Source organism: Parathielavia appendiculata (assembly GCF_033297405.1).
Source record: "Parathielavia appendiculata strain CBS 731.68 unplaced genomic scaffold N657scaffold_27, whole genome shotgun sequence".
In the NCBI taxonomy this organism is placed as follows: Eukaryota; Fungi; Ascomycota; class Sordariomycetes; order Sordariales; family Chaetomiaceae; genus Parathielavia; species Parathielavia appendiculata.
In genome coordinates this window covers 170,218-194,829 of record NW_026944246.1, presented here as the reverse complement: position 1 = coordinate 194,829, position 24,612 = coordinate 170,218, and the positions used below count along the sequence as shown (strand labels likewise).

Sequence of the window (24,612 nt, the reverse complement as noted above, 5' to 3'; positions counted from 1 at the left end):
TCTTTGCTGGGGCAGTGGTCTGCGTCTGGGTTTGGCTGGATTCCTGGGAGGCCACTACGGCCCAGGATTTTTATCCTGGGGTGCGGTGGCGGCCGCCCTGAGTTCTTCGGCTACCACTTTGCGGAGGTTGGCCAGTGAAATGGTTCCTGTTTGGTTCTGGGCCGCATTGTATAGCTTGCGAACAGCTGCGAGGAGGTCTTGCCCCATGCCTCTGGCGGTCCCTTTCTTCTCTGGGTTTGCCAATGCTACCAATCCGTCGACCATGTTCTTGATAGCGTCGATGTCAGAGGGTGGGGGGGAACGAGGAGGTGTCGGGGGGCCGCTTGAGTGTCGTGACTGGGCCGGTCCTCCTCCTCTCCCTTCAGTTGGAGGGGTGGGGGCGGTCATCCTGTCCCATGCAAGGGCTCGAGGGCTCAGGGGTTCAGGGGCTCAGGGGCACTAGGGCGTGGTCGCCTGGGCAACTGTGGGTGGGAGTCAGGTGACCTATTGGTCCGTGCGCTGGTGAGAGTTTCTCGGGATGTCTGCAGCACCTCGAATCGCCCTACTTTCCACACCCACCGCGGCCACGCAGCAAAGTGCGCGGGCGTGCAGTCGGCGTAGTTAGATAAGGTTTTCTCAGAGCTTTCGAAAGGCGCCGGTTTTGAAGACTCTACGCAAGTAGTCAAGAATCGGCTTCCGGTTGAGAATATGCGATTAGTTGCAATATACTACCTGAGACCATTACAGGTTTCATCTGTCAATTCTTCTATAGAGGGCCGAGAGTTGGGGTTTACGATTCCCCTATGGTGGTGCTGGAAGTTGCACTTCCTACGCGTATGCTCTGCGTAGGAAGCGTGTCGGCTTGATCAAGGCGCTTTGAGTAGTCCTTAATAATTGGTTTGATTGGGTGATACAACTTGTTACAAGGACAATGGACGCCAGCTTTGCAACGTGCCCGAGGTCTCGGAGCTCCAAACATACGGCGAGTCCGAGTTTAGTCCATCTCAAATCTGTCCTTTGGTGCTAACGGGGTTTACTGCTGGTCCATTTAACTGAGAGAGGAATCCGCTGCTTGGCTTCTTGCACTCTAAACCGTCGACTTAGGAGCTATAAACTCGGAGGACTCCTGTAGCGCCACTGTCAAAACAACTTCATTTGCCCGTGTACGTCCAGCCTCTTAGATACGAGTACCAGACTAAATGAGCCAAGTCCCGGAAGCAGAAGCTGAGAACGGAGCAGCCCCTTTCGAGTTGGTGACAATGATTCACGCCGCGAGGGCCTTCGCGAACTCACGGCATACCCTTCCGGACTCCACGAGTGCTCCAACTCGGCTTGTTGGGATGCGGGACCGGTCGACCAGTGCTGGCAGTGCTTCTCCTTTTCAGCTTGACATGTCCAGCGATGGAAACCCAACAGAGCCATGGGCCTGTAAACCACTCGATCCTGTCCAAGGCCTGGGGCGAAGCATATTCCTTCATTCAGTAGAGGAATGAAGTGTTCGGCTTGCAAGGCGATATGGACCGTCCTGGGCGCGGCATGAGATCTCGTAACAGGTGGCACCAGAGTAGGTAGCAAAAACTAAAGGTCAGCAACAGACGAAAAGCATTAGCTAGGCGTGCGCGAAGAGATAATCTCCGCAAGGGAGGTCCTATATCATTGAAATAGGTTTTGGATTTTTAGAACCATGGTCGTGCCCGCCGGCGGGTTCCTTGTGCAGATAAACTGCGAGTTGAACAGCAGTCGACATGAATTTGGAACATGTCGACGGCTCGTAAGAAATAATTACTAGACTAACTACTGTAGCTGATTTGTGCTTCCAGGTTGAGTGGATCCGCTGGTTGCTTGTGGTTCTTTCCCCAGGCAGGGGGTGTGGAGCACGCTCCTCGCCCTCCTGTCGCACATCCTGTTATGGGGCGCTCCTGCTCCAATAAGACCCGATTGATGATTCCTGTCGAGCAAGTCCCACACCTCTGGCGATCGACCGTATCTCCTGCCAAGATTTTCCTCCTCATTTCCAATTGCAACCTCTAGACCTACCTCTCCAGGCGCTCGATTCAAATCTTTGGGTGCTGTGCTGGCTCTCTCTCCCATTTTTTTGGCTACCGTACCACTTCTGTCTTTGATTAACTCAGCTCGGTGTGTCGCTTGCTGCGAGCGTCACTGAGCACCAGGGAACAGTCGGCCAACCAACGACCCAGGACGCCTTCGGTGCATCCGCCCATAATTTGCCGTGTCCTACTCCCGTACCGGACGTTTTCCCTTTGCTCGCTCATCCTGAATCTGGCTCGCCAGCGCCAACGTTCGCACCACGGCCGCTCAGCGCATACATAACGACAGGCCGCATTTCCGGTAGATCCGACGACCACACTCTGGGCGACTGTGTTTCGAAGCCCGCATTCGACTGAACGGAACGTCAAGGGACAACGAACCACACTTGCTCAGCTGTCGCTCAGTCATCGCGAATATTGCCCTGTTCCGGACAGTCGGAAGCAAACTTTTACCCGTTTTCGGTGCTGCGGCAAAACCCGCGGCTGACCGCAAGGACTCCGTTCCCAGTTTTCCGACACCTCGACCGTCCTACGCCTTTGCTGGCTCTCTGTTTACTTCGCGATTGCCCACAGCAGCCGATTGTTTTTCTCCCTCTGCCTCTGCGACCATGGAGGCAACCGCAGTAAAGCCGGGCAGCAACCAAACGTCGAATGAGAGCACAGTGCCACAGCCGTCCGAATTGTTACCGATGAACGAAGCGGAGCAGAGAACCTCCGGAGAGCCGACAGAAGACAATTCGGCCGTCGATGAGCCCGTCGCGGAGTCCAGTGCCGCTGCAAAGGCAACAGAGACAACTTCAAAAAGGATAGACGAGGAGGAGCCGCCATCCGACGCCACAGCAGCAGCAGCGGAGATAACATCCAAAGGAAAAGCCAAGGACGAGCCGCCACCACCGGCCGACAAGCACAGAGAGGGCGACTCGCTTTCAATAGGGCCGACTGACCAGCCGGCGCCCGCCGTCGCCGGTAGCGATAAGATTACGGAGTCGGCGCCCGTCTGCGCCATCACGTTGCTGCTCCCGACGGGCGCGCGGCACCCGTACAAGATGGACGAGAAGTACCTGGCCAAGCGCAACGTCGACGTGCCGGACGTGACCGAGTCGGGCGCGCGGGACCCGTTCAGCATTTCGGTCTATAAGCTGAAGGAGCTGATCCTGCGCGAGTGGCGCGACGAGTGGGAGGGAAAGCCGGCCAGCCCGAGCAGCATCCGCCTGATCCATTTTGGAAAGCTGTTGGATGACAAGGAGCAGTTGAAAAGTCAGTTCATGCCGTCCTTCGCACACTTTACGTCATAGGAACCACGAACTGACACTTTGCAGAGTATAATTTTACCCATGACAGTCCCAATGTGGTCCACATGTCGGTGCGGCCGCCTGAGATGATGGAGGAGGAGGAGACGGGCAAAAGCAAGTCAGCCGGCAGGGAGGGGAGAAACCGCGAAGGCGGCAGCGGCTGCTGCGTTATTCTATGATCACCTTCCTGCAAGCTTTTCCTTGATCTCTCTTTTGTTTCATCCGGGGCCATCCAGGGCTGGCGACTGACATTGGAGACCTCTTTTGGCATATTTTATTCTGGGTTTATGTCTCACTGACATGCAAGTGCATTTATGCGGCAAGGAGCAGGCCAGCGGTTGTCTACATGAGAAAGCTCTATTCGATGTACATGGTTAAGGGGCGGGCCTGGCGCAGCGTGTTGTTTTTGGTTTATCCTGAAGTCTCAAATACATGACGAAGGGCGGCCTGTGGGCCACCCCAGCGATCGCTTCGAGATTGTTTCGATCGGCGGATTAGGTGTTTAGTGCAAATGTCACTGATCATCAGGGGCTGGGTAGAGACTTGGAGTCACCTGTGCGGCTGCAGAGCAAGGATTTGTTTTCTGACGATTCAGCACACGCAAAGCTCCTCGGTTATTCCACCGTATGCTGATGACGCTGGACCCTGCTCGAATCTGACCTCCGCCCGTATTGTCCAGCTCCCACGGACTTACCGGCTCACGCTTCTCAGCAACCTGTCCCTCCACTCGATGTGTCCTTGCCCACCACTAGCTCCGCAGGTATCCTCCCTCCGTTTCACTACATGCAAATGTCCCCCTCACATGTTGACCTTCCTCTCCATCTCCTCGTGCACGCCCACCACAGGCCTCATCTCCTCCCCCGTGAACACATCCTCCCACGTAATCGTATCGTCCCGACCGGCAAGAATCTCCTCATGCACGCTCCCCATCCCGCTACCACCGCCCCCAAGAACCATGGGCTTCCACTCACCCTCCCGCGTGATCTTGAGCTCCATCTGCCGGCGCACGGGCTCCGCGACGCCGTAGGCGCGCCGCAGCGTCTCCATGCGCAGCGCCTCGCGCGTCGCTTCCCAAGACTTGAGGCGCGAATCGAGCGGGTGTGCCGACTGGGGTTTGTTGTCGGCGATGTCGAAGGGGGACGGGCCGACGCCTGCGCGGAGCGTGTCGTGGAGTCCTGGGGCTGACGGAGCACTAGTATTGTGCGAGGGGTTGTGCGTAAAAGAGGTGAGGTGGGCGTCGGCGGGGACGATGCGGAGGGACTGTGTGCGGGTGAGGATTAGTTGACGCTGGGAGGTGCGTGATGATGGGTTTCTGGGAGGAGAGAGACGGGGCCTTACCATGTTTGCGATTGTTATTGTTGTTGACGTTGTGTGAGAAGTAGACAAGTCTATAGTGACTAGCGGCGTAGTTCAAGTTATTCTTCTTGACGTTATCAGGTTTATGGTCGGGTTCGGTCGATGTTGCAAGTTGCAGAAGCGATTACAGTTTGAAGCTCCCAGCTGTGATGCCATTGCCAGGCTCCAGCAGCCTCGCGTTCAGCGGGACCCTAGCTTTGCCAAGCCCGGCGGCAGCATTACTTAGATGCAATTTGACTTTGCCTGCCGGGACCTGCACCTCGCCAATTATCCCCGGACGCGCTATCTCCGAGACCGCAACGACTGTACTCTTCACTGAGGACTGATGTTGAGCTTGACTCATGATTATAGTTTTCGAAGGTCCATGGCTTCTCGACACAATAGTGTTCGCAGGGGCCAATCAACACGATGCGCCTCCCATCTGGCCCGCCGCCGATAATACGCGTCGCCAATGGCACTTTCTACCGCCACCAACCGACCTCCATCGCAACTTCGGCATCGGCATCTCACACACCTGGGGCTGCACACGCCCATCCGAATCCGGCCTTCTTCAAGGACCTAACCTTCGAGCTACCATCACGAAGCGAGTTTCCGCAAAACTGGTGCATCGTCGGCCCGTCCCTCTCCGGCAAAACCACCTTCCTGCAGATTCTCCGCGGCCAGCACGTCTGCTCCCCCCCGACAGCCAGGTCCTTCCCCTACCTCGCCACCGACGAAGTTCCCCACCACTTGCGCACACCGTCTCGCGCGATCCAGTATGTCGGCTTTGACTCCCAGGGCGGAGGCGTCGTCGCGCCCGCCGCAGCAACCTACCTGTCGGCGCGGTACGAGTCTCGGAGGGAAATCACGGATTTCTTGCTGCGCGACTTCCTCCTGGGCAATATGCAGCTGAACCCGTCCAAGCTGCCCGACGACGAGGGCGTCGACGAGAAACTGCTGAAGCGGGTGCTGGTGGATCTCCGGCTCGAGAGCCTGCTCGACCTCCCCGTGACATTCCTGTCCAACGGCCAGGGCCGGCGGGCGCGCATTGCGCGGGCGCTGCTCACGAGCCCCGAGCTCCTCCTGCTGGATGAGCCGTTCATGGGCTTGGATCCGCCGACTGTGACTGGGCTGAGTCCGCTGCTGCACTCGCTGGCGGAGAAGGCGAGTCCGAGGCTGGTGCTGAGTGCCAGGCCGCAAGACCCTTTGCCAGAGTGGATCACGCATTTGGTGTACCTCAGGACGGATGCCCAGATCGGCGCCATGGGTTCCAAGGACACTGTGCTGGAGGGATTGAGGGAGTACGTGCGAGGGGTGCGCAACGGCGCACTCGCCGAGGATGAGACGCTGCCTGTGCATGCGCTGAGTGAGATGGGGAGGACTCTCACCAACCATGGCATCACCGGCAAAGGCATTGCCGAGGATTTTTCTATTAGCTTGGCTAGGACAAATGCCAAGGCTGCGACAAGTAAGAGCCTAGGGGAGCCGCTGATCGAGATGAACGGCTGCAAGGTCAAGTACGGCGACAAGGTGGCTCTGGGTAACTGGACCGAAGAGCGAGACGGGCAAAAATTCGATGGACTGTACTGGACCGTCCGGCGGGGAGAGAGATGGGGCGTCTTTGGACCAAACGGCTCCGGCAAGACAACCATCGTCTCCCTCCTCTGCTCTGACCACCCGCAGACCTACTCCCTCCCGATCAAGCTGTTTGGCCGCAGCAGACTGCCCGAGCAGGGATCCGGCGAGCGGGCCCTGACCTTCTGGGATATCCAGTCGCGCATCGGCCACTCGAGCCCCGAGATCCACCGGCACATGCCGCGCAACTTGACGGTGCGGCAGGTGCTTGAGAGCGCCTGGGCAGACACCTTCCGCAGCAAGCCGAAGCTCGACAGCAGCGCCACGGAGCAGGTCGAGGCCACGCTGAGGTGGTTCGAGCACGAGCTTAACCCTGGCGTCTACAGGCAGTCGCAGCAGCAGTCTGCGTCCGACCTGGCTTGGGCCAGCGACTACATGTTTAGCGAGCTGTCGTTCAGCGCCCAGCGCATCCTGCTCTTCCTCCGGGCCATCATCAAGCACCCCGACGTGGTGGTGCTCGACGAGGCGTTTGGAGGCATGGACGACGCCGTCCGCGACAAGTGCATGCTTTTTCTCGCGTACGGGGAGGAGAAAATGTACTCGGTGAGTTCCAAACAGGGGAGGGGGTCGTTGACAGCGGCGGCCGTGGTCGACAGCCCTGCGGTAAAGGCGGGCACTGTCAAGGTGAAGGGTCTCTCGGCGCGGCAGGCCCTGATTTGTATTAGCCATGTTAAAGAGGAGGTGCCCGACTGCGTGAGCAAGTGGCTGTGCCTGCCCGAAGCTAACACGGGGCTCCCCGCGAGGTTTGGGCGGTTGGACGGTCCGCTGCGGGCCAGCTCAAGGCACTGGGCCGAGATTTGGAGTGTTGGGCAGGGAATGTGAACGGGTAGGCAGTGAACATCAATGCAAACTGGATGTACATACATGAGGCACCATCACAGACAGTGAGTGTCTACACAGTATTGTGCAAGGGGCGGGTGCAGGGGGGACGTTAACCCTAACCCACTATTATATCACAAATTCCAATTAGTTTCATGTTCAATTCCACGTTCAGTTTCCAAACCCGACGCTTCTCACCTCCCCATTTTTCACTTTCATCAACGCCAATCCGCCTCCGCCCAACATGGAGCACCCAATCTACATCCTCGGCCTTGGCAACATGGGTAAATACGTCGCCTATGCCCTGGGACGCAGCCATGCACGTAATTTGCCGCCGACAAGACTCATTTTCCATCGACGCGGCCTGCTCGACGGCTGGATAGCGGCAGACCGCCGCATCCGTTACTCTACCGAGTTTGACGAGAGAGGTCGAACCATTGGATATCCACCGGCCATTCGATTCGGCGTTGAGCTGCCAGTGCTCGGGGTGATCGACCCTAGACAAGAACACATCAAGTATCTGATCGTGGCAACCAAGGCGCACCTGACGCGAGCCGCCCTCACGCCCATCAAACACCGCCTGTCAAGAGACTCGAACATTATATTTCTGCAGAATGGCATGGGTGTGTAGACACCAATCTCGTGGTATGAGTGCGTCGTTGTCTGCCTGTCTGACTTTGTCTAGGTGTCATGGACGAAGTCTCACACGCTATCTTTCCCGACCCGGCAACACGGCCGACCTACTGGGCCGGCATCTGCCACGCCGGCGTCTATAGTACCTCCCGATTCAGCTCCGTCCATGCCGGCCAAGGACCACTGATCCTAGGCATCGCCGGAGATTCCTCAACCAGTTCTGCGCTGCGCTATGATCAGCATCCCCTGATGGTTGGTGCCGGTGCCGTGGGACCTTCCTGGACCCGTTCCCCGGAGCGCCTTGCCCTGGTGGAGAGGCTGCGGTCTGCCAATGGTGGCATGCTCAACGTTCAAGTTATGGAACCGGACGCGATATTGCGACATCAACTCGCCAAGCTCGTCGTCAACTCCATCATCAATCCCCTCTCCGTCCGGTGCAATTGCAAAAACGGGCGTGTACTTGAGGATCCAGGGGCAAGACGTTTGTATGACAAACTTCTGATGGAGGCGGGTGCTATCGTCAGGGCTTTACTTCCCCAAGGCGCCCTGGACGAGGATTTTTCGGACACGGCTCTCGACGCCCTGGTCAAGCGTGTGGCACGGCAGACCGCCAACAATATCAGCTCCATGCTGCAAGATATTCAAGCCGGGCGACGGACAGAGGTTCGGTACATTAACGGCTATCTCGCCCTCCACGGACGGAGACTGGGGCTGCCGCATAGAACTCACGTCGGGGCCGTCTCATTCATTAGGAAGATTGAGTCAGATCCTTCTGTAAGTTAGCCGTCCCGCCTGAAGGATTCCTCCAGCAGTCCCAGGGAATGGGACGGTCAGAGCGAACACAGCCAAACTCGCCTTCGGATGCATCTAACTCGTTCCCGCTAGCTCCGTAGGTTACTCACGGGCATCCCCTGAATAGAGTTTCAAACTCTGCCTGTTGGTCCTCGTCCAGGCGGCGACGGCAAGCCGCGGGAGATGGATATCCAGCAGCTGCCCGCCCCCCAGCTGGCTGACAAACACCCTCGACGCCAGCGCCGTGCCGCGTAGGCCCCATTTCATGAGCGAGCACAGCCACTGCACCGACAAAACGGGCACGTCACCATCCCACGTCTGCTCCAGCGTTCTGCACAACGCCTGCGTCATGTCAGCCCTGTCGCCGCCCTCGCGGCACGAGCTGGAGCCTTCCCACGGTACGCAAACACCGAGCAACTGCTTGGCCGACGTTGACGACGGCGCCAACCCCGCCTCGACCCGCATCTCGGCTGGCACCCCGGGCTGCGCGGTGCAGTCAAACACCAGCAGCACATCCCCGGGAACCTGCATCACCGGATCACGCACGTCGTCCCAGAAGAAGTGGCTCGCCTTGGGGTCGGGGCCGCTTTAGTCGTTATCAGTATGATTTTGTGTGTGGAAAATTCCATTGGAAGTCGCAGCAGAACAGAAAAAGGTGGCAGGACGTACGTACCTAGAGAAACTCATCCTCCCCTCCGCGTCCAGCCCGCCATATCCCCGGTAATACACCACCAACAAACCGTCCGCGCCCGATCTCTTCAGAAAGCGATGCAAGATTGTCTCGACGGCGGCAGTGGGATAGTCGGTCGGGATAGACCGGCACTGGACGCAGTACCCGCGGTGTTTGGGTGTTGAGCACAGTGGTTCTGTGTTGTTTGTCTCGTCACATGGTCCATAGTTGGGTTATGTGTCGCCCAGGTCAGGATTAGGACGTGTACCTCGGTCGGGGGCGGTTTTTGCGTCGTGCGTAGGGACGGGTGAGTGTGGTTCTGGTTGTTGCCGTGGCTGGTTGCCGTTGCTATCTGGGGTACCGCTGTTGTTGTGGCGAAATTTGTGGCGGTGTAATGGGCCGCGGGATAGGATTCTGAGAGCAGTTGTCTCTGGAGGATGAAAGGGATCGGCGGGTCCTGCCATATCTCCTCTCCCAGGATTCCGGTACCCTTGCCTTTGGGTTCCCGGTAGGGCGGTGCAGAGCACTCGTCGATGCGGAGATGAGGCAAGCTTGGTCGTCCGGGAGAGCTGAGGGTCCTAGGCCAGCTGGAGTTCGAAGCTGAGGACAGCGTCGTCTCGGTGTGACCGTCACGGTCGGGAAACCACGGGGTCCCGGGGCTGTGGGTGTCGATGGTGTTGGGGCTTTGTCTGTCCCGTATTAGCAGCACTGTTCATTTCTCAGAGAACAGAGAACGGACAGAGTCAATTCATCCAGGGCATCGACTACCGAATCTAATTGTCCGTCCCTCGGATGAGCGGTCTTTTCTGCACGGCCTTCGCCATCGAGATCCCATGGTTCTGAGGGCATGCTGGGCACCGTCTGCACGCTTTTCTTCGAAAAGTCGCCTCTCAGCACCTTGAGATGGCGCTGCCAGAGCTGCGAGAATTCGTCGTCCATCCCGTGCGCCATTTGCGCTCCGTCTGTTGCTACCTCCATGATCAAATGTTCAATCGACGAGGCAAGGAGAGACCAGTCCCCGGCCTAGGTCAGGATTGCGTTGCTTTTACAGTCGCCGTCTTTGTTGGAGAAGACTGGTGGACAGCCCAGTTAAAAGCCACACTTGAAAGGATGATGGTGTCGACCGAGCGCAGGCTTTGAGAAGGCGCCATCTCGCACACCATCCGGCTAAAACGGTCAGCCTGAGGGTGGCACTGCAGCAAAGTATTCCCGGACGTAAGGGGGACTGGAAGCAGTGATTTTCGGTACGGCACTTGACTGGCTCGCGAGGCCCGGCAAACCACCTGCAGCTGGCAACAAGTTCTATCCTTGGTTGGTGATAAGCACCCCGCTGCCCGGTAAACAGTTCCGTGACCCGTCCAACCCGAGGGTTGGCGACGCTACCCTCGGTATTATATCACGTTTGTTATTGCCAACTGACCGCTACAGATCCCTATACTCTTGGCTCTTTGTTTGAGAGTCCCAGGAGATGATCGGGGTGCATCTCATGGCCAAGATCATCGCTGACTGGGGTTTGATGCAACTGGACAATCGTTTGGATGAGGTGAATATGAGGTAAAGAAGCGCAAGAGATTCAACAGAATCGCTCACTCAACCCTAACTCCAAATGATCTGAAGCAGCTACTTTACACCCTATAGAGGTCATTCTTTACGCAGTGAACCGTTGGTTCCCTCCATCTATAAGCAGGAAGGAAACCGTCAGAGTTCGCCACACCAAGTCAACCACGGGCGGAAGACTCAAAGAACCCAAAGCTACCGCCTTTAAATGTCACGCCCGACATGACTCCGCCACTGCCATTCTCGGAAACTTCGGTAGGGACAAGTGTTGGCAGTTTGATCGGAGCCCGGTGTAGGTTCGTGGCACGGGCATAATATAGCTTCTCAAGCGAAGAGAAAACGTCATGACTTACACAATCCCTGCTGTCGTACCTGTCGTTGCAATGAGTTCAACTTTTTACAGGCTATCAGTCTGTGCTACTGGGTAGTAAATGGCGCACACGTATACGTCGGGATCGGTCGAGTGATATCGACCCTGAAATTCCAGATTTGCCCTTAAAAACGGCCAGTGTTGACTGGAAACCGGGGGATTAAAAAGGGAGCGATTAGCAGAGGACCGGATACAGCTCAAATACAGTCGGTATCAGACCCACACATACTATACCACTGTTTGGCGTTCCTGTTAGGTCCCATTCCGCCGTTAAGGACATCCTCGTTAGTTGACAGCACGCCCAAGCCGACAAAAGCTCTCGGCCGCGATATTTGGGCCACTCATTGGCATTTCCAATGAACAGGGTACGAAAGAGAATCTGTATTATGCTTGACACCAGGTACTTCCGGGGGGGAATACACGATAACTAGCGTTCTTGTTGGTCGCGCCGCTGCATGCTTCTCCGCAGCGGTCGCCGGCGAACATGGCCTTGCGGATAGCCTGGGTATCATCCTGTGTTTTGATTTCAACACCCCGAATAATCAGTACAGCGCAGCGAACCCAACAACAACCCACCGTGGCACCGTAGCCCTTTGCTCTATAACCTCTCACGTTGTGGAATCTACTCGGTCACGCAGTCAGCACCAATTGTAGCCATAAGACGAATGAACCTCGTAGCCCGGTGATCCGATGTGGGATTGGTAGTCATTTCTTTAGGGGAGCTTCGACTGCGGAAGCCATCTTTCTCGCGGGCCCGGCGGCACCAGTCACGGTTCCAGGCAGGAGAGTGTAAAAGTTCCGGAGAGGGTGGTCCAGTCGGGCCTTGTTCAGTTTGGAGGCTTGCGAGATGGCATCCTTGACGATGTTTCGAGCCGCTTCAATATCTCCGGCCGTCGAGTTGCTTAGGTGTGGTGTTTTGCCCTGATCATCTCGAGCATTGAGCGGCTAGATCCCTTGGGGGCGACCATGGTTACCGTCCCAGGAATTGGGAGTGACCGTGACCACGGCAATGCATTGCAGCACGCCACACAGCCAAACGAGGCAAGGAAGGAGCGGGCCACGAAAGCCCTGTCCTCGGGCCATGGTCCTGATTCGTAACGGGTGCACGGAAGTCGTCGGCCGGGTGACGAAAGGATACACAGGGAAACACGCCTCTGAAACAAGTAACGATGCGGACTGGAGGGATTGGCACTCAACAAGCCCTTTCAGTCAACTGGCTCCTCAGTGTCCTCACCTCCTCGCCCTCGCGCACCCCAGACTTCCCAACCAACAGAACCATGTTTGGATGATGTCCTGCGGGGGTTTTTGTATGTTAGCTGTGACTCCAAACTTCAGACACACTCATCCCCCACGCTATCTGGATATTAATATCGTACATAGTACCAACAACCCGCGTGGCCCAAATTCAGGAGCAGGAACCCCGGGTGGTGAGTCCGATCTATCCCCGTTGGGCCGTCCCTATTGTCCCAAGCGCCAATCCGGTGAGCGATCCGATTTTCCGGGGCGACGGGACGCTCTAGATTCGTATAAAGCCGGCTTAACTATTGGCGATAGTGTTCCATCTGTGCGACGTGCATGGTTAATACCCCGTCACAATCATAGAGCGAGGCGGCTCAGCGCTCCTCCCCGTCTTCTCCGCATCTCAGGACACCAGTCCCAAACACAAACCAGACGAGGAATCATCAAAGCAGCCTCCCTCTAGGCCGTTTGGACCAACGTCCCCCTGCACGTTTAACACGAACGGCGAGATGGCCACAACGCCAGGCGCTACGGCCGCCTCCAACGTGATCACGAGACGGGCTGAAGGCAGCCTACCGCGCTTTATCCCGGTCCCCGACCGCTTTACCGACATGTACCGATGGACAAATGAATCTTGCGGCCCGAAATCATACCCATGTACCAACTTACAAGTCAGCGAAGAAAAGCGATACCAGTTGTATTCCGGACTTTAGAATCCACCGGCCACTGATTACCCCCTGTCGTATACTGGTGTTGCCATAGAAGAGAGCGTGAGCGTCGATGGATCCAAGACGGAGCGCGACGTGGCATGTTGCCTAGAGTGAGTCCTCCTCGCAATCCCAATGAAGCTTGATCCATAGTATCTAATGGCGTCTTGAAGAGGCTATAGTTTCACATTCAACGGGCCGCCAGACTTCCTTGCAACAACCTCAGTCGAGTACCCGCTAGTCGGTCCATTCCATTACGTCGCACGCACTCCGATGCTTCCTGGGCCGCGACGGTCCTCCTTGGACCGTGACCGTGACCGAGAACCCCGGCCCGCTGAGCATAGCTAATTCACACAGCAACCCTTTCTTCCGCAATACAAGTGAACTACTGGCTGGTTTGATTGACGGAACGATTGGGGGCTTCTGTTGTTTTTCAGGGGGTTGGTGGCCGGCTGCGTTAACCACTCGGCCGAGGAGACCGACAGTCAATACTCGAGGGTCGCAAGAGTCGACCTGATTATGTGAGTTTCACTTTTCTCAGAGTTGGAGCATCTTCTTAGATTCTACTTCCCGTTTCATTACCTCGTCGAAACGAGCGTCAGTCTCTGACTGAAAGGAACTCCGAGGGTCAAGCTTGTGTGCACAAGGAAGGTTGAGGTTGAGGTTCCTCCGTGTCGTCGATACATCTGGCTCGTCATACTCTACCTGTGCATAATAACACACTAAGATCATGCAGCCCTAGATGGCGTGGCGGCATCCGCGAACCTGCTGGGCGCTACCCCGGAGCTCTCAGAAACTGGAATTGCTATTTCCGACATCAATTAGTATTATTAGCCCACTTGAAGTACGTCCGTACTCATAGACCAACGCCCCCAACCAATAAACATCCATTCCCAGTTCCACGTTGTGCTAAGAGAAAGCTACCTTGAAGTCGCTGCTTTAACCTGTCGCGGTATCTGCTGACTGGTCCATGAATGCTTTCTCTTTACCACTGGCTCGTTATCCAGAAAGAAACACCTCATCCCTGACCTCAATAGCCCTAAGCGTTCGCTTCAGCGCGTCCTTAAACTGCCCCACAACCCGCACAATCATGCTCTCCGCACCAAGTCTCGTTAGAAGCTCCTGATCGCTAACCAACCGGCAACTCGATTCCCAATTCGAAGCAACATCACTCCCAATCTCCCTTAAAATCTCCTGATCCAGCCAGCACCGGACAGAAGGCGGCTGAAAGAACAGCACAACCGCCGCCCCAAGCGGATCGACCCGCGACCCAACCCCCTTGAGCTCTCCCAGGCCATTCGGTGTCCGAGTCAACGCCATGATCAACTCCTGAAACCCCACGCCAACAGACCGGGAGTAATCCAACAGCCGCTCCGCAAGGCGAAGATATGCCCTCAACCTGTCCGGCTCGTCCTTGTACTTGAGCGCGAACGCGTGAAACGCCTCCGAAGTGCTGGCGTTGTGGTTACAGCCGAGCCATCCGTATGGAGTCTTCTTGTAGGCCTTGTAGTACTCGCTCGTGTGGTACAGCATCGGGGGCCGGTTCCGGCCGCAGCTTGGTCTCGTTGCTTGTGTTGCTTGTGGCGTGGCAGGCAGAGTTGATACTGTAGTGGTCGGGAACTTGAAAGGCGCAATTGGTGTTGATGCCACGGGTTCTGCGCCGAGGGCGAGTGGCAGAAGAAATTGGACGATGAGTCGGAGCAGCATTTTGGGTTTAGACAGGATATAGGTACTAAGAAGTGATGGTAGGATGAACAACGACACAAGAGATCCAAGAAAAGCTGTTTGGCCCCAAACTGGAATGGGACTAATGTATGGGGCTGGGAAACCGAAAAACCGAAAACGTTATCCAAGCTGATGATGCTGTTCAGGGAAAATGTCGTGGGAACTCTCGGTTCTTTTAAGTGGGGATGAGTTGTTAGTACGGGCGGTCGCCGGCAGTGGGTGTGAATCAAGATGGATTCTGGCTTACCTTGGCCTCATTGTTCCTGCTCTGTAGTCGATACACCCACCTTTCAGGCAAGAGCGCTGCTGGCTGGGCCATGAACGACGCCAGCGAGATGGGCTGATTCCGCCCCTACTTCGGCAGTGCCATACATTCATCTCCAAACCCAGGTATTAACGGACAAACCAGTAATGGAGGCCCCGATCCCCGAATACAAGAGATGTTTCATTGGCCATGATCTCGTAAATCAACAATATCTCAACAAGACCAAAAATATTCGCTACACTCCAAACACGGCAGGTACCCAGCACACTGCCAAGTGGTATCACTGCCAAGTGGTATCTCTTACTAGACCCAACAATACCCCTCCAGATCCGCGGACCAAAACCCAAGCCGAGATGTATTCCTTAAACTCCAAACAAGTCGTCATCATCACCAACCGCATTCCATCTCTTGGCCGCCAACTTCCTCATCTTCTTGGGGCTGAGACTCGCCGCCCCAAAGCTGCGCACAGAGGCCTGGGCACCACTAACGCGCAGCTTCTCCAACCGCAGCCTCAAGGTCGCCTCATTATCACGCCCATCTCCACTTCTCGCACCCACACGTGCCGACCGCGGACTCCCCGTGTCCGCCGTTGCGGGCTTACCCCTGGACGCCATGCTCGCATCACTTCCCCTCTCCTGAAGCGGCATCCTCTTGGTTAGACTCATTCCCACCAGCTCCCGCCTCAGCGCTTCATTCTCTCTCCGCAGCCGCTCATTCTCCTGGTGAACATCCTCCACCAAAACATTTTCCTTATCCTCGTCCCCGTCGAACCCTTCATCATCCGATCCCCAACCACCCAGCACACCACCGCCCATACTCCTCTCAAACACCTCAATCTTCCTCCCCCAATGTTCCTCCCCGCGCTCTATCTCAACTTGCATCGTCGCCCTGAACCTGGCCAGCTCAATCTCAAGCCGGCGCTCAAACTCGTTGGTACAGTCCTCGCGAATCGCCTGCTCCAGCTCAATAATGCGGTCCTCCGTCGACAGGAGGTGCGCCTCGGCCTCTTGCCGCGCGGCCCGCTCCGCGTCGAGCGCCCGGCGTAGGTATTCCACTTCCTCCGAGAGGCGGGCGATCTCGAGCGCCGCAGCCTCCATGGTCGTGCGGTGCACGTCGTTGCCGGGACTGCTGCCCATGGGCGAGACATTGCGGACAATGTTGGGCGACGAAAGGAGCTGTGGGTAACTGACTGAGCTCGACCCGAGAGGCGAGAGTGGGCGGGTGAGCGTTGGAGACGGGAAAGGATTCGAGCAGGGCTGTGGCGCTTGCGCAGCCGTGCTGAGGATCGTCTGCGTGATGCTGGGAATGCGGGGGACAGTGACCTCTCGGGCGAGCGCACTGTAGCGGAGGATCTGGGATGTTGCGTTGAAGTCGCCATTGGGATCGGCGGTGACGATCATGACGGCCTTTTGTGGGTTTCGGTGCCTGGCTGACGAGTAGGCCGTTGCAGGTGGGTAGCAGTTGGAGAAGAGTAGCTCGGTTAGTTTGCACTGGCGGAAGGGAACCAAATTGGGCTAGTTGCACGACGGCGGTTAGAATGTTCGTGCGTAGTCTGCACTACACGGTGCCACGTACCTTGTCCTTGTTTGCTGCGTCGCTCTGCATCTGCAAACATTGACCCAAATACATCAAACTCTCGTTGATTTTGCCCGCTTCAGCGAGTGTGGCGCCCGCAGTCTTCGCGTCTCTGGCTCGCTCACTCCCGGCAAGGTCGACAATGGTGAGACTGCTCCCGCCCCATGGCGCTTCAGCCCCCTGTCTTCGGCTGCCCTTGGTCCGCTTCTTGACCTCGACGCAGAAGAAACCATGGCTGCGAGAGCTCACGCTGTTACTCCCAGTTCCAGCAACCCTGCGTTCGTGCAGCCCCGCTTCCAGGACCATTAATGCCTGGTGCAGGTTACCGCAAATCACCTTCCGCAGCCCGGCGACAACTTTCCGGTCAGGGGATGCCTCGGTCGACTTGAATAGCAGAGGGCGGCGGCGGTACTCTTTTGTGGCTCCTGACTTGATTGCGGGGGTTAAGAGATCGAAAATCCGATCGTTGTACACCTCGTACATGGAAATCAAGACGGCGTACTCGGAAGAAGGATCGCACGACACGGAGAGGGCGCTGACATCGGGCTGCTGCGGAAAGGTCGACGGTCGATGGAGTCGGCGCGATGGAGTCTGTCCTGGCCCGATAGATTCGCCCTGAGAGTGCAATTCTGTCTTAGTATTTGTCTTCAAGCGGATGGAGGTTGTCGGGGCCATAAAATTCTTGGGCCCTTGCTGTCGTTGAGCACTGGTCTTTCGCACTTGCTGGCACTGGGGATGGCGAGTTTCGAAGCATGTGCGGGCACTACTACACGCAAAAGCAGTTCCACGATCACGGCCTGTCCTCTCATGTCCCTGGCCCTTGCTCTCCAACCCAGGGGTGCAAGGCGGTGTTGGTGGGGCTACAGAGTCTTCCCGGCTGACTATGCGCACGCTCCTCTGCCTCGGAGCCAGCTCCGACCCACTGGGGTCGCTCTGTTCTTGTTGACCGAGCTGTGGCTGGGAAAGTGGCTGGGGAGAAGACTGAGAAAGTCCTACATTCAGGGGTGTGGGTGCTCTTGAACTAGCGCGTAAGGCTGCTGGCGCATCGGCATACACGCTGTCTATATATGCCGGGGCCAAGTAGATAGCCGCTTCGGAGCAGTCGGATGCAATGATAGAGTTTTCGAGGTTCGGATGGGAGTCGCAGCTGAGGAGATTTTGGCCGATCGAGCGGAAGACGACATCGAGAGCGAGCTGGGTCATGCCGCGCTGTGACTTTGATCCGAGGATGGTGTGGGTCTAGATGTTAAAAGTCAGCAACTCAACCGAATCTGATACATGCAGAGACCGAGAGCGCCTCGACCGACCTTGCCCGAACCTGTCACGCCCAGCGTTGCCAGTAAGGCATCGGTCCCATCTCCGCCGCATGGGGCTAGCACTCCCTTGACGAGGTTGGCCACACCTGTGCAGTGGAAGATATCCAGCTGGGTCGCATCCTCCTCGAAGACCTGCGTGAAGGCAAACTTCTCGATGGCGCGCCGTCGATCGTTGGGAGGGTTCAGCGTGATGTGCTTGGGCGTGGTGCTGTCGTCTTCTGGTTGCTCAACCGCCAAGAAGCGCCCTCCAGCGGCACAAGCTCCACTTTGTGGCGGTCGAAGTCGAAGATACACTTGGAAAAGGTTGGTAACTTTTTGAGTCGACGCTGACATGGTCGAGGGCTTCTCCATGGCACCAGCTTGTGGTTTTGCGAGGCGCCGAGAAAAGTGAAAGAGAGGCAAGTCGAGGAGGGTTGAGTTGTTGAGAAACCACAACTCGAGTGGCCTGAGGAAGGAAAAAGTTGTATCAAGTGGCTTGGTCCGGTCAAGGGTTTGAGTTGCAGTGATTGGAAGTCATGGCCTGGACCCGACAAATTGTTTATGCCAAATCTGGACTAGAGTTATGGTTTCCCCAGCAACGCATGAGTTAAGGGTCCATTCTCGGGGCGTTCCGATAAGATAAGATCTTCAAGAAAATTGCTTGGCATTGGCAACCGCTGAGCTGCGAAAATGCCAAGTCGGCCAGAGCTGTTTCCAAATTAATCCGTATATGTTCAATTCTGCGGTAGTTAAATACATCCCAACCCGCAGCGAAGTCTTCCAAGAGTGAAACCGGCTCAACTGTTCCTCATGGTAGTTTCAACGCCCATACAAACTCCGGATATGTTGTTGTCGGGGTAGAGAGTTCGTAAGACGCCCGCGGCGCTTCATTCTTCTTCCACTGTCCCATGACCTTGAATTCGCACGGTCCCCGCCTGAAAAACGAGGCTCTTGCAGAACTTCCAGGTTCTACTAACGTTAGTAGCCTGGACTCCGGGAACAACTGTACCTAGTGTACTTCTGCAGAGCCTCAAAGGATTCTTTCGCTGTGGCCACGCCCTCCCTCGGGTTCTCAGGCCAAGGATTCAGCATCGAAGACAGATCGACTCTGCTCCCCCTGGCCAATCAAGAGGGCCACATTACCACCGTCGGCTTGAGAATCGAGGCAGAGGAGTCACCATCGATATCTGACTCAATGCCGATGGCGTTGAACACTCTTGAGGACACAGTCCTCCACAGCTCAGCCCGAGCCGCCTTTGCCCGCAAAACAGTGCCCGGGTAAGGGGTTGTTCACTGTATCCTTCCAAAAGAAAAGAGTCCCGATTCCAGAGGTACACAAGGAGAGTCCCCCCTGCGCTCTGCTCGAGACGGCAGTTGGCAGCTGGAGTGGTCGGAACGGGGAGATTGTGGAGCAGCGACTTGTGCCTTTTAAGATATTGACAGTTCGTCCACGTCGACCATGCTCCGTTCATCGCTGGAAAGGCCGAAATGGTAGGGGAGGAGTTGTGGAGACAGTACCAAGCGGCTCAGCTTGTCATTCCAGTCAAGATCAACACGTACTCCGTCATCTGCACTTCACCTCGTCCTGATTTGCCTGTCTGCCACTATGCGGCCTTGCAAGCGAGCTGCGAGAGTGCGGGGCAATGGATGGGCGGCCCCGCCCTGAAACCAGTAGCGGCTCGAGGGTAGCAATTCTGTACTTATCTTTCTCGATCGCTGAGGACAGTGCACTGTTCGATGATGTTTATCTTACAGACATTAGCCAACAGTTTGGTAAAAGGAATCAAGAAGTTCCACCTCTCAGAGAAACCAAGTGATGGCTAGTCCACGAGCTGGTGATGTTTCCTGTCCATGCAGAGGGCCGGTACCTACATGAGGAAGCAACCACGAGACCACTCCTCCGGCTGCTGCGAGAAAGAGCGGTGACGAGACATGACGGGGCTTTCGAGTCCGGAATTTCCTCCCGCTGTGACGCAGGAGAGATGGATCGATGCACCAGCGACCAGTTGCCAGAAGGGATTGCGCCGTGAATGCAGGGACCCAGTTGCGCTTGCCCCACCAATTCAACTCACATTGTGGAGCCACCGGGGTCGATTCCTCCTCAGCGAAAAAAAGGTCAAAATCATCAGACGGCTCCTCTCCCCTCCTTCGGGCCTCTCTTTCCCTCCTCCAATCCAACCCAAACCCAACCTCCAGACAACGAAGTCGCACTACCTCACCCAGTCTTCAGTACCGTACCTAACCAAACTTCGTCGATATTTTCAAGATGCCGTCGGCCGTCGTTGAGCTCTAAGCGCCCACTGTGGGCGTGCCAATTGACCCCGGCACGCCTGCAGTCCAGCAGCCTCAACGAGAATACCAACTCTGCCACCTCATCGACGAAGTTTTTGCGCAGACTATCACCGTCTCGAGTCTCCGCGACAAGGAGAGTCTGCCTTCGAGCTGAAATCCACAGGTTCTATCCCCGGCCCACCTCTCTCGGCCCAAAGCGACTTCAACCATAACGGACTCGAGCAACCCCCTCGCCGACCGCCTCGGTCCTGTCTTCTCCCCACGAACGCTCTGCCCTCCTTGACATTCCTAGAAGCTTGCTCTTTAGACGAGCAGCAAATATCCAACCCTCGAGTAAGAGGATCAGACCTCCTCCGCTCGGTCCTTTGCGGGGGTCACCGCCGCTTTCTTCCAGAATACCGTGCGCCGAACGTTCCTGCCCTGCATCTCATACACCCCCTTGCATAGATTGGAGATACGTACATTGCATATCTGCAGTCATGTCTCGGATCATTCGCCTGAAATACACGCCCGCCGCGAAACGGGCTCCCGCCCCGAAACGGGCCTCAAAGCGCCAAGACTACGATTCTTCGTCTCTCGATCTGTCCGATGACAGCGGTTACTCGGGCGTCGAGGATGTCACAGATTCCGAAGATGACGACGAGGAGCATGTCTTTGCGGCCGAGGAGGAGCACATAATCAATGCATCGCGGAAGCGATCATCGGCTCCCCCTCGGCCGCCCGTGGAGGATGACGAGGACGATGCAGACGAGGAAAGCGAAGCAGATGAAGAAGACGAGGCAGAGGCAGAAGACGTTGACCCCGCCGACGACGGCGACAGCTGGGACGGAATCTCGTCAGACCACGAGGAGCTCGTCCCCGCAGAGACCTTAGCCAGCGACATGCTTGATGAGGCTGCTACCACCATTGAGCGCCATGTTCGCTTCGCCGGGGTTCCCGATAGCGACTCGGACTCAACCACCAGTGAGACCTCCGACATCAACGAGTTCTTTCCCGACATCTTCGTCGAGCAAAGCGCCCTCGACCCCTCGTTTCGCCGCGAAATCGAGAATGACCCCGATGAGACATCCTCAAACAGTTCGTTTTGGGACTTCCAGAGCGGCTCTCAGGATTTCGCCGGCCAGGAATCGAACGATGAAGGCGCTGCACAAGATCTCCACGCCACGCCGCGGCCAAGCCAGCCGCCCACTGAAGTGTCAACGCCTGTCCCCATTTCTGCAGAGGTGCAGGAACTGGACGGATACGAGAGTGAGTTTGCTTGGTCATTCAGGAGGTCTTGCTGCTAATTTGCTCCCGTCAGCCGACGGTGATACTACCGAGGACGACATTCCGGAGCCCATTATCCGCAAAAAGCACGCGCATCGGGCCCGTTCTGTCGAGGCGTCGTCGGGCTCCGACACTGAGCGGCCGGTCCGGTATGCACCCGGCAAGCCTCGCCTGGGTAGGTTTAACCTGGACCGATCCGACAACAAGCCCATTGGCGTCGTCGATCCTGCTTCTGGCAAGATGATCATCTTCACACCCCGCAGGACCAACCAGCTGGACCTCTCACCAGAGTCTCTGCAACTGGACTTCTCGGGTCAGGATCTGGCCTGCTCGCCACTCGTGAGGAACCCGGGCTTTGTCATGATGGGTGCCATGGTGTCATCCAACACCTTTGGGGATTTTATCAACATGCAGCCTTTTGGCCCGGCCGAGGCATTCTTTCCGTGCACCCCCGACGCATTCACGGTGGAAGAGGAGTCCGATGACTCGTTCTTTGCCGGCGAAGACGAGGACGAGGACGAAAGCCTGCTCAGGATCGAGGATTTTGTCACATTCAACGACGAGTCGTCCGACGAGGAAGATTCCGGCGCTGATTGGAATGGAGATCTCGTCTCCAGCCCGACCCGGCCGAAGATTGCTGCTAGCAGCGCGAGTGCGGCAACCGAATCTGCTGCGACCCACCCGCTACTCACCCATTTCGAGAACAATTCAAATATTGTGGGAGCATTCCGGCGCAATCAGATCAACCAGCAGCTCATCTACAGCGACAAAGCAAGCCAAGAGTCACTCGCCTTCTCGGGCCCCCTCTACCACGGCACTCTCCGCGGCATTAAGTCGGGAAGTTTGGAGACCGTCACCACACCGATCACGCCCATCCGTAGGCAGAAGAGAAGCAACACGGTAGGAGCGCTTGGATTTCCCGACCTCCAGCAGAGCAGCCCACTCAACGTCGCATCACAGAAGAGGAAAGCGTCGAGTCACCTCGCCGACGCCAACTTGCACAAGCGCCATCGGAGCATCTCGGACGTAGAGGCCCTGCACATTTGACGGGCTCGTTGAGAGGAGTCGGCAACCGGGCTGGAAAAATACGTTGGAGGACGGCATGGCATGGAGATATGGTGCCGCAGTCTTCAAAAGACAGACCCTGGCGACACCCCAGCCATCCCTGGCCTCGTCATGTATCACGACAATCTTGGACCTATGGTCAAGGCTTTTTTGTCTCTGTTTCCTTACTAGTCAGCGTCAACACCAGTCCAGAGTTCTCTTTTAGTTTCGCGAAAAGTTTCACAGAATTCGACGAATGTCCTTTCCAGTTCAACTTGTTATCTGAGATTCATGACGCGATGATCATTCCAGTACGGTTACGACCTCTGGTTTGCCTTCTTTTTCTTTTCCGCTTTTAGTTTTCTGGTGGTGGGTGACTTGACGGCAATAGACGGTCGGTCAAAATGTCGGTATGTCCGGTAGAGGTAAACAAAAGGCGGAATGGGCATGTTGGATGCCGTGGGCTGTCTGCCGATGATATCAGGAAGTCATCTAGCTGCCCAAGAGGTGTACATCAGGAGTTAGCAGTTGCATTTGAGTGGTTCCGTACTCAACCTCACCCTTCAACCATCGTGGCTGGTGTTTCTGCTGACGGTGAGGCTCCAATCCGAGCGAGCCAATGCCATGTGGCCTGAGATGCAATTGTGAAGGCTGTGTGGGGGCTGTGCGGTGGAATCTCGACTCCCAGTGTCACCATGGCCCACTTGAGTGATCCTCACAGGGCAGGTTTATCACCCAGCCGGGGCCCTCTCATTTGAGTTCCAATTTCTGGTTTATTCAACGACAACATTTGTGGACTTGGTCGAGTACTAGCAAACCATGGCCGACATCCTAGGCACCATCCTCTCGGTGATCGAGGTGGTCGAAACGGCCACTGCTATCTACGACAGCATCGCGGACCTGCCACAGCAGATGACTCAGCTGAGACAGCGGATGGATACTCTGAACGCGTACCTCGGGGAGGTGCGGAAATATCTCGAGCGGGAAGTGTCGGGGAAGACGAAGAGGGATGCGTTGTCCGGGGTCAGGGAAGGGCTCGGCAAACTCCTGGCAGGGATCAAGACGGACGCCGAAAAGGTGTACGAGCTGTTCTACCGCTACAAGAACGGCATCGTGTCGCGGTCCAACCGCCTGGAGCTTCGGTCCGCCTGGGCGGCTCGGCTGTGGTTCTCGCTCATCGACAACAGCGCCGAGAAGGCCGAGACCATCATCAAGGACATAGACGAACAAATCAAACTTCTGAACTCGTACATTCAGCTCATCGTGGCCGAAAAGGTTTCGGCGTCGGCGCAGACGGCCACCACCACGGTAGCCAGGATACCCGCTCCAACCGGTCGGCGACGAGACTACAAGATCCTGTTTGTCGACCCGTACAACGAGGCCCGGAGCGTGGTGGCCGAAGCGCTCGTCAAGCTCCTCGGCCAGCTCACGCTACAAGCCAGGGGCGAGTGGCGCGTCGACGAGGTCCGGTCCGCCGGGTTCTTCATCTGGGACAAGAACGACTGCATCGACATGACGAGCTGTCTGAACTACAGCTACAAGTCGTACAGGCTACCGTGGTGGTCCGGCGGCAAGACGCCGAACCCGGTAGCGCTGGCGGCGCTCTTCGACAACAAGTGGTGCGACTACCCGTTCAAGAAAACCATCGGCGAGAGCACCGCAGCCCATCTTTCGAGCGGCATGACCAGGGACATGTTTTCGCGGTTCGACTTTATTATTACCTTTACCATCCGGGAGCACGACAATGTCATCAAACTGAGGGAGGCAGTGCGCAAGGAGGCCGAATTCAGGGGCGGCGGTCTGCCGCCGGGCAAGGCGGCCGTGCTGCAGCTGGGGACGTACCTCGAGTCGAGGAGGAACGTGATTCGGGAGATTCTGCATCCTGACAAGGTCGCCGATGCCGCGAAGCACAGGGAGAACTGGAACTGGAAGGTGGCTGAGATCAAGCTGGCGCTCAAGGCCTTTCTCAAGCGGGAGCTGGATTGGGCGCAGCCGGAAAAAGACGTGTAGACAAGAATGAGCATGCTTACACGGGAATACAGCCTCTCGGGAATTGAGCATCATCACCAGACAT

The 24,612-nt window shown here is 56.6% G+C and overlaps 12 protein-coding genes across 12 annotated transcripts; 6 read left to right on the top strand and 6 right to left on the bottom strand.

The window, feature by feature from the left end:
* Positions 1-522, bottom strand: N657DRAFT_260061 (uncharacterized protein). Its single transcript, XM_062786482.1, has one exon. The coding sequence runs from the start codon at positions 385-387 to the stop codon at positions 55-57; it is 333 nt and encodes a 110-aa protein (XP_062643206.1). The 5' UTR covers positions 388-522; the 3' UTR covers positions 1-54.
* Positions 523-2,635: 2,113 nt separating this feature from the next.
* Positions 2,636-3,498, top strand: N657DRAFT_674946 (ubiquitin-like protein; the record flags this gene model as incomplete). The annotated part of the gene is made up of 2 exons (XM_062795791.1): positions 2,636-3,284; positions 3,347-3,498. 2 exons carry the CDS (start codon positions 2,636-2,638, stop codon positions 3,496-3,498), a joined length of 801 nt encoding a protein of 266 aa, XP_062643205.1.
* A 144-nt stretch (positions 3,499-3,642) lies between these two features.
* Positions 3,643-4,800, bottom strand: N657DRAFT_650251 (proteasome maturation factor UMP1). The gene is made up of 2 exons (XM_062793899.1): positions 4,658-4,800; positions 3,643-4,579 (listed from the first exon to the last, which is right to left on the bottom strand). Exons 1-2 carry the CDS (start codon positions 4,658-4,660, stop codon positions 4,118-4,120), a joined length of 465 nt encoding a protein of 154 aa, XP_062643204.1. The 5' UTR covers positions 4,661-4,800; the 3' UTR covers positions 3,643-4,117.
* Positions 4,801-4,949: 149 nt separating this feature from the next.
* N657DRAFT_650250 (P-loop containing nucleoside triphosphate hydrolase protein) lies at positions 4,950-7,235 on the top strand. The gene has a single exon (XM_062793898.1). It carries the CDS (start codon positions 5,084-5,086, stop codon positions 7,109-7,111), a length of 2,028 nt encoding a protein of 675 aa, XP_062643203.1. The 5' UTR covers positions 4,950-5,083; the 3' UTR covers positions 7,112-7,235.
* Positions 7,236-7,352: 117 nt separating this feature from the next.
* N657DRAFT_581739 (uncharacterized protein) lies at positions 7,353-8,524 on the top strand (the record flags this gene model as incomplete). The annotated part of the gene is made up of 3 exons (XM_062789564.1): positions 7,353-7,731; positions 7,794-7,993; positions 8,057-8,524. The coding sequence occupies 3 exons, from the start codon at positions 7,353-7,355 to the stop codon at positions 8,522-8,524; spliced, it is 1,047 nt and encodes a 348-aa protein (XP_062643202.1).
* A 55-nt stretch (positions 8,525-8,579) lies between these two features.
* N657DRAFT_260030 (uncharacterized protein) lies at positions 8,580-9,177 on the bottom strand. The gene has a single exon (XM_062786481.1). The coding sequence runs from the start codon at positions 9,062-9,064 to the stop codon at positions 8,636-8,638; it is 429 nt and encodes a 142-aa protein (XP_062643201.1). The 5' UTR covers positions 9,065-9,177; the 3' UTR covers positions 8,580-8,635.
* Positions 9,178-9,273: 96 nt separating this feature from the next.
* N657DRAFT_650246 (uncharacterized protein) lies at positions 9,274-10,377 on the bottom strand. The gene is made up of 2 exons (XM_062793897.1): positions 9,945-10,377; positions 9,274-9,894 (listed from the first exon to the last, which is right to left on the bottom strand). Exons 1-2 carry the CDS (start codon positions 10,179-10,181, stop codon positions 9,292-9,294), a joined length of 840 nt encoding a protein of 279 aa, XP_062643200.1. The 5' UTR covers positions 10,182-10,377; the 3' UTR covers positions 9,274-9,291.
* Positions 10,378-12,878: 2,501 nt separating this feature from the next.
* N657DRAFT_674944 (uncharacterized protein) lies at positions 12,879-13,842 on the top strand (the record flags this gene model as incomplete). The annotated part of the gene is made up of 3 exons (XM_062795790.1): positions 12,879-13,040; positions 13,083-13,189; positions 13,250-13,842. 3 exons carry the CDS (start codon positions 12,879-12,881, stop codon positions 13,422-13,424), a joined length of 444 nt encoding a protein of 147 aa, XP_062643199.1. The 3' UTR covers positions 13,425-13,842.
* Positions 13,843-14,040: 198 nt separating this feature from the next.
* Positions 14,041-15,135, bottom strand: N657DRAFT_259989 (uncharacterized protein). The gene is made up of 2 exons (XM_062786480.1): positions 15,049-15,135; positions 14,041-14,973 (listed from the first exon to the last, which is right to left on the bottom strand). The coding sequence occupies exon 2, from the start codon at positions 14,781-14,783 to the stop codon at positions 14,076-14,078; it is 708 nt and encodes a 235-aa protein (XP_062643198.1). The 5' UTR covers positions 14,784-14,973; positions 15,049-15,135; the 3' UTR covers positions 14,041-14,075.
* A 293-nt stretch (positions 15,136-15,428) lies between these two features.
* On the bottom strand, positions 15,429-18,290 carry N657DRAFT_684497 (P-loop containing nucleoside triphosphate hydrolase protein; the record flags this gene model as incomplete). The annotated part of the gene is made up of 3 exons (XM_062796684.1): positions 15,429-16,580; positions 16,642-17,880; positions 17,949-18,290. The coding sequence occupies 3 exons, from the start codon at positions 18,288-18,290 to the stop codon at positions 15,429-15,431; spliced, it is 2,733 nt and encodes a 910-aa protein (XP_062643197.1).
* A 2,417-nt stretch (positions 18,291-20,707) lies between these two features.
* Positions 20,708-22,541, top strand: N657DRAFT_581827 (uncharacterized protein; the record flags this gene model as incomplete). The annotated part of the gene is made up of 2 exons (XM_062789568.1): positions 20,708-21,476; positions 21,529-22,541. The coding sequence occupies 2 exons, from the start codon at positions 20,708-20,710 to the stop codon at positions 22,539-22,541; spliced, it is 1,782 nt and encodes a 593-aa protein (XP_062643196.1).
* An 816-nt stretch (positions 22,542-23,357) lies between these two features.
* Positions 23,358-24,548, top strand: N657DRAFT_581703 (uncharacterized protein; the record flags this gene model as incomplete). Its single annotated transcript, XM_062789559.1, has 1 exon — positions 23,358-24,548. The coding sequence occupies one exon, from the start codon at positions 23,358-23,360 to the stop codon at positions 24,546-24,548; it is 1,191 nt and encodes a 396-aa protein (XP_062643195.1).
* Positions 24,549-24,612: the final 64 nt, after the last annotated feature.

Bases quoted from the DNA above. Each gene is read 5' to 3' on its own strand.
- N657DRAFT_650246 (XM_062793897.1), bottom strand. From the start codon at position 10,181: ATGGAGGTAGCAACAGACGGAGCGCAAATGGCGCACGGGATGGACGAC. The intron at 9,895-9,944 runs CTGTCCGTTCTC...CTAATACGGGAC, and splicing joins ATGCCCTGGATGAATTGACT to AGACAAAGCCCCAACACCAT.
- N657DRAFT_260061 (XM_062786482.1), bottom strand. From the start codon at position 387: ATGACCGCCCCCACCCCTCCAACTGAAGGGAGAGGAGGAGGACCGGCC.
- N657DRAFT_260030 (XM_062786481.1), bottom strand. From the start codon at position 9,064: ATGCAGGTTCCCGGGGATGTGCTGCTGGTGTTTGACTGCACCGCGCAG.
- N657DRAFT_650250 (XM_062793898.1), top strand. From the start codon at position 5,084: ATGCGCCTCCCATCTGGCCCGCCGCCGATAATACGCGTCGCCAATGGC.
- N657DRAFT_259989 (XM_062786480.1), bottom strand. From the start codon at position 14,783: ATGCTGCTCCGACTCATCGTCCAATTTCTTCTGCCACTCGCCCTCGGC.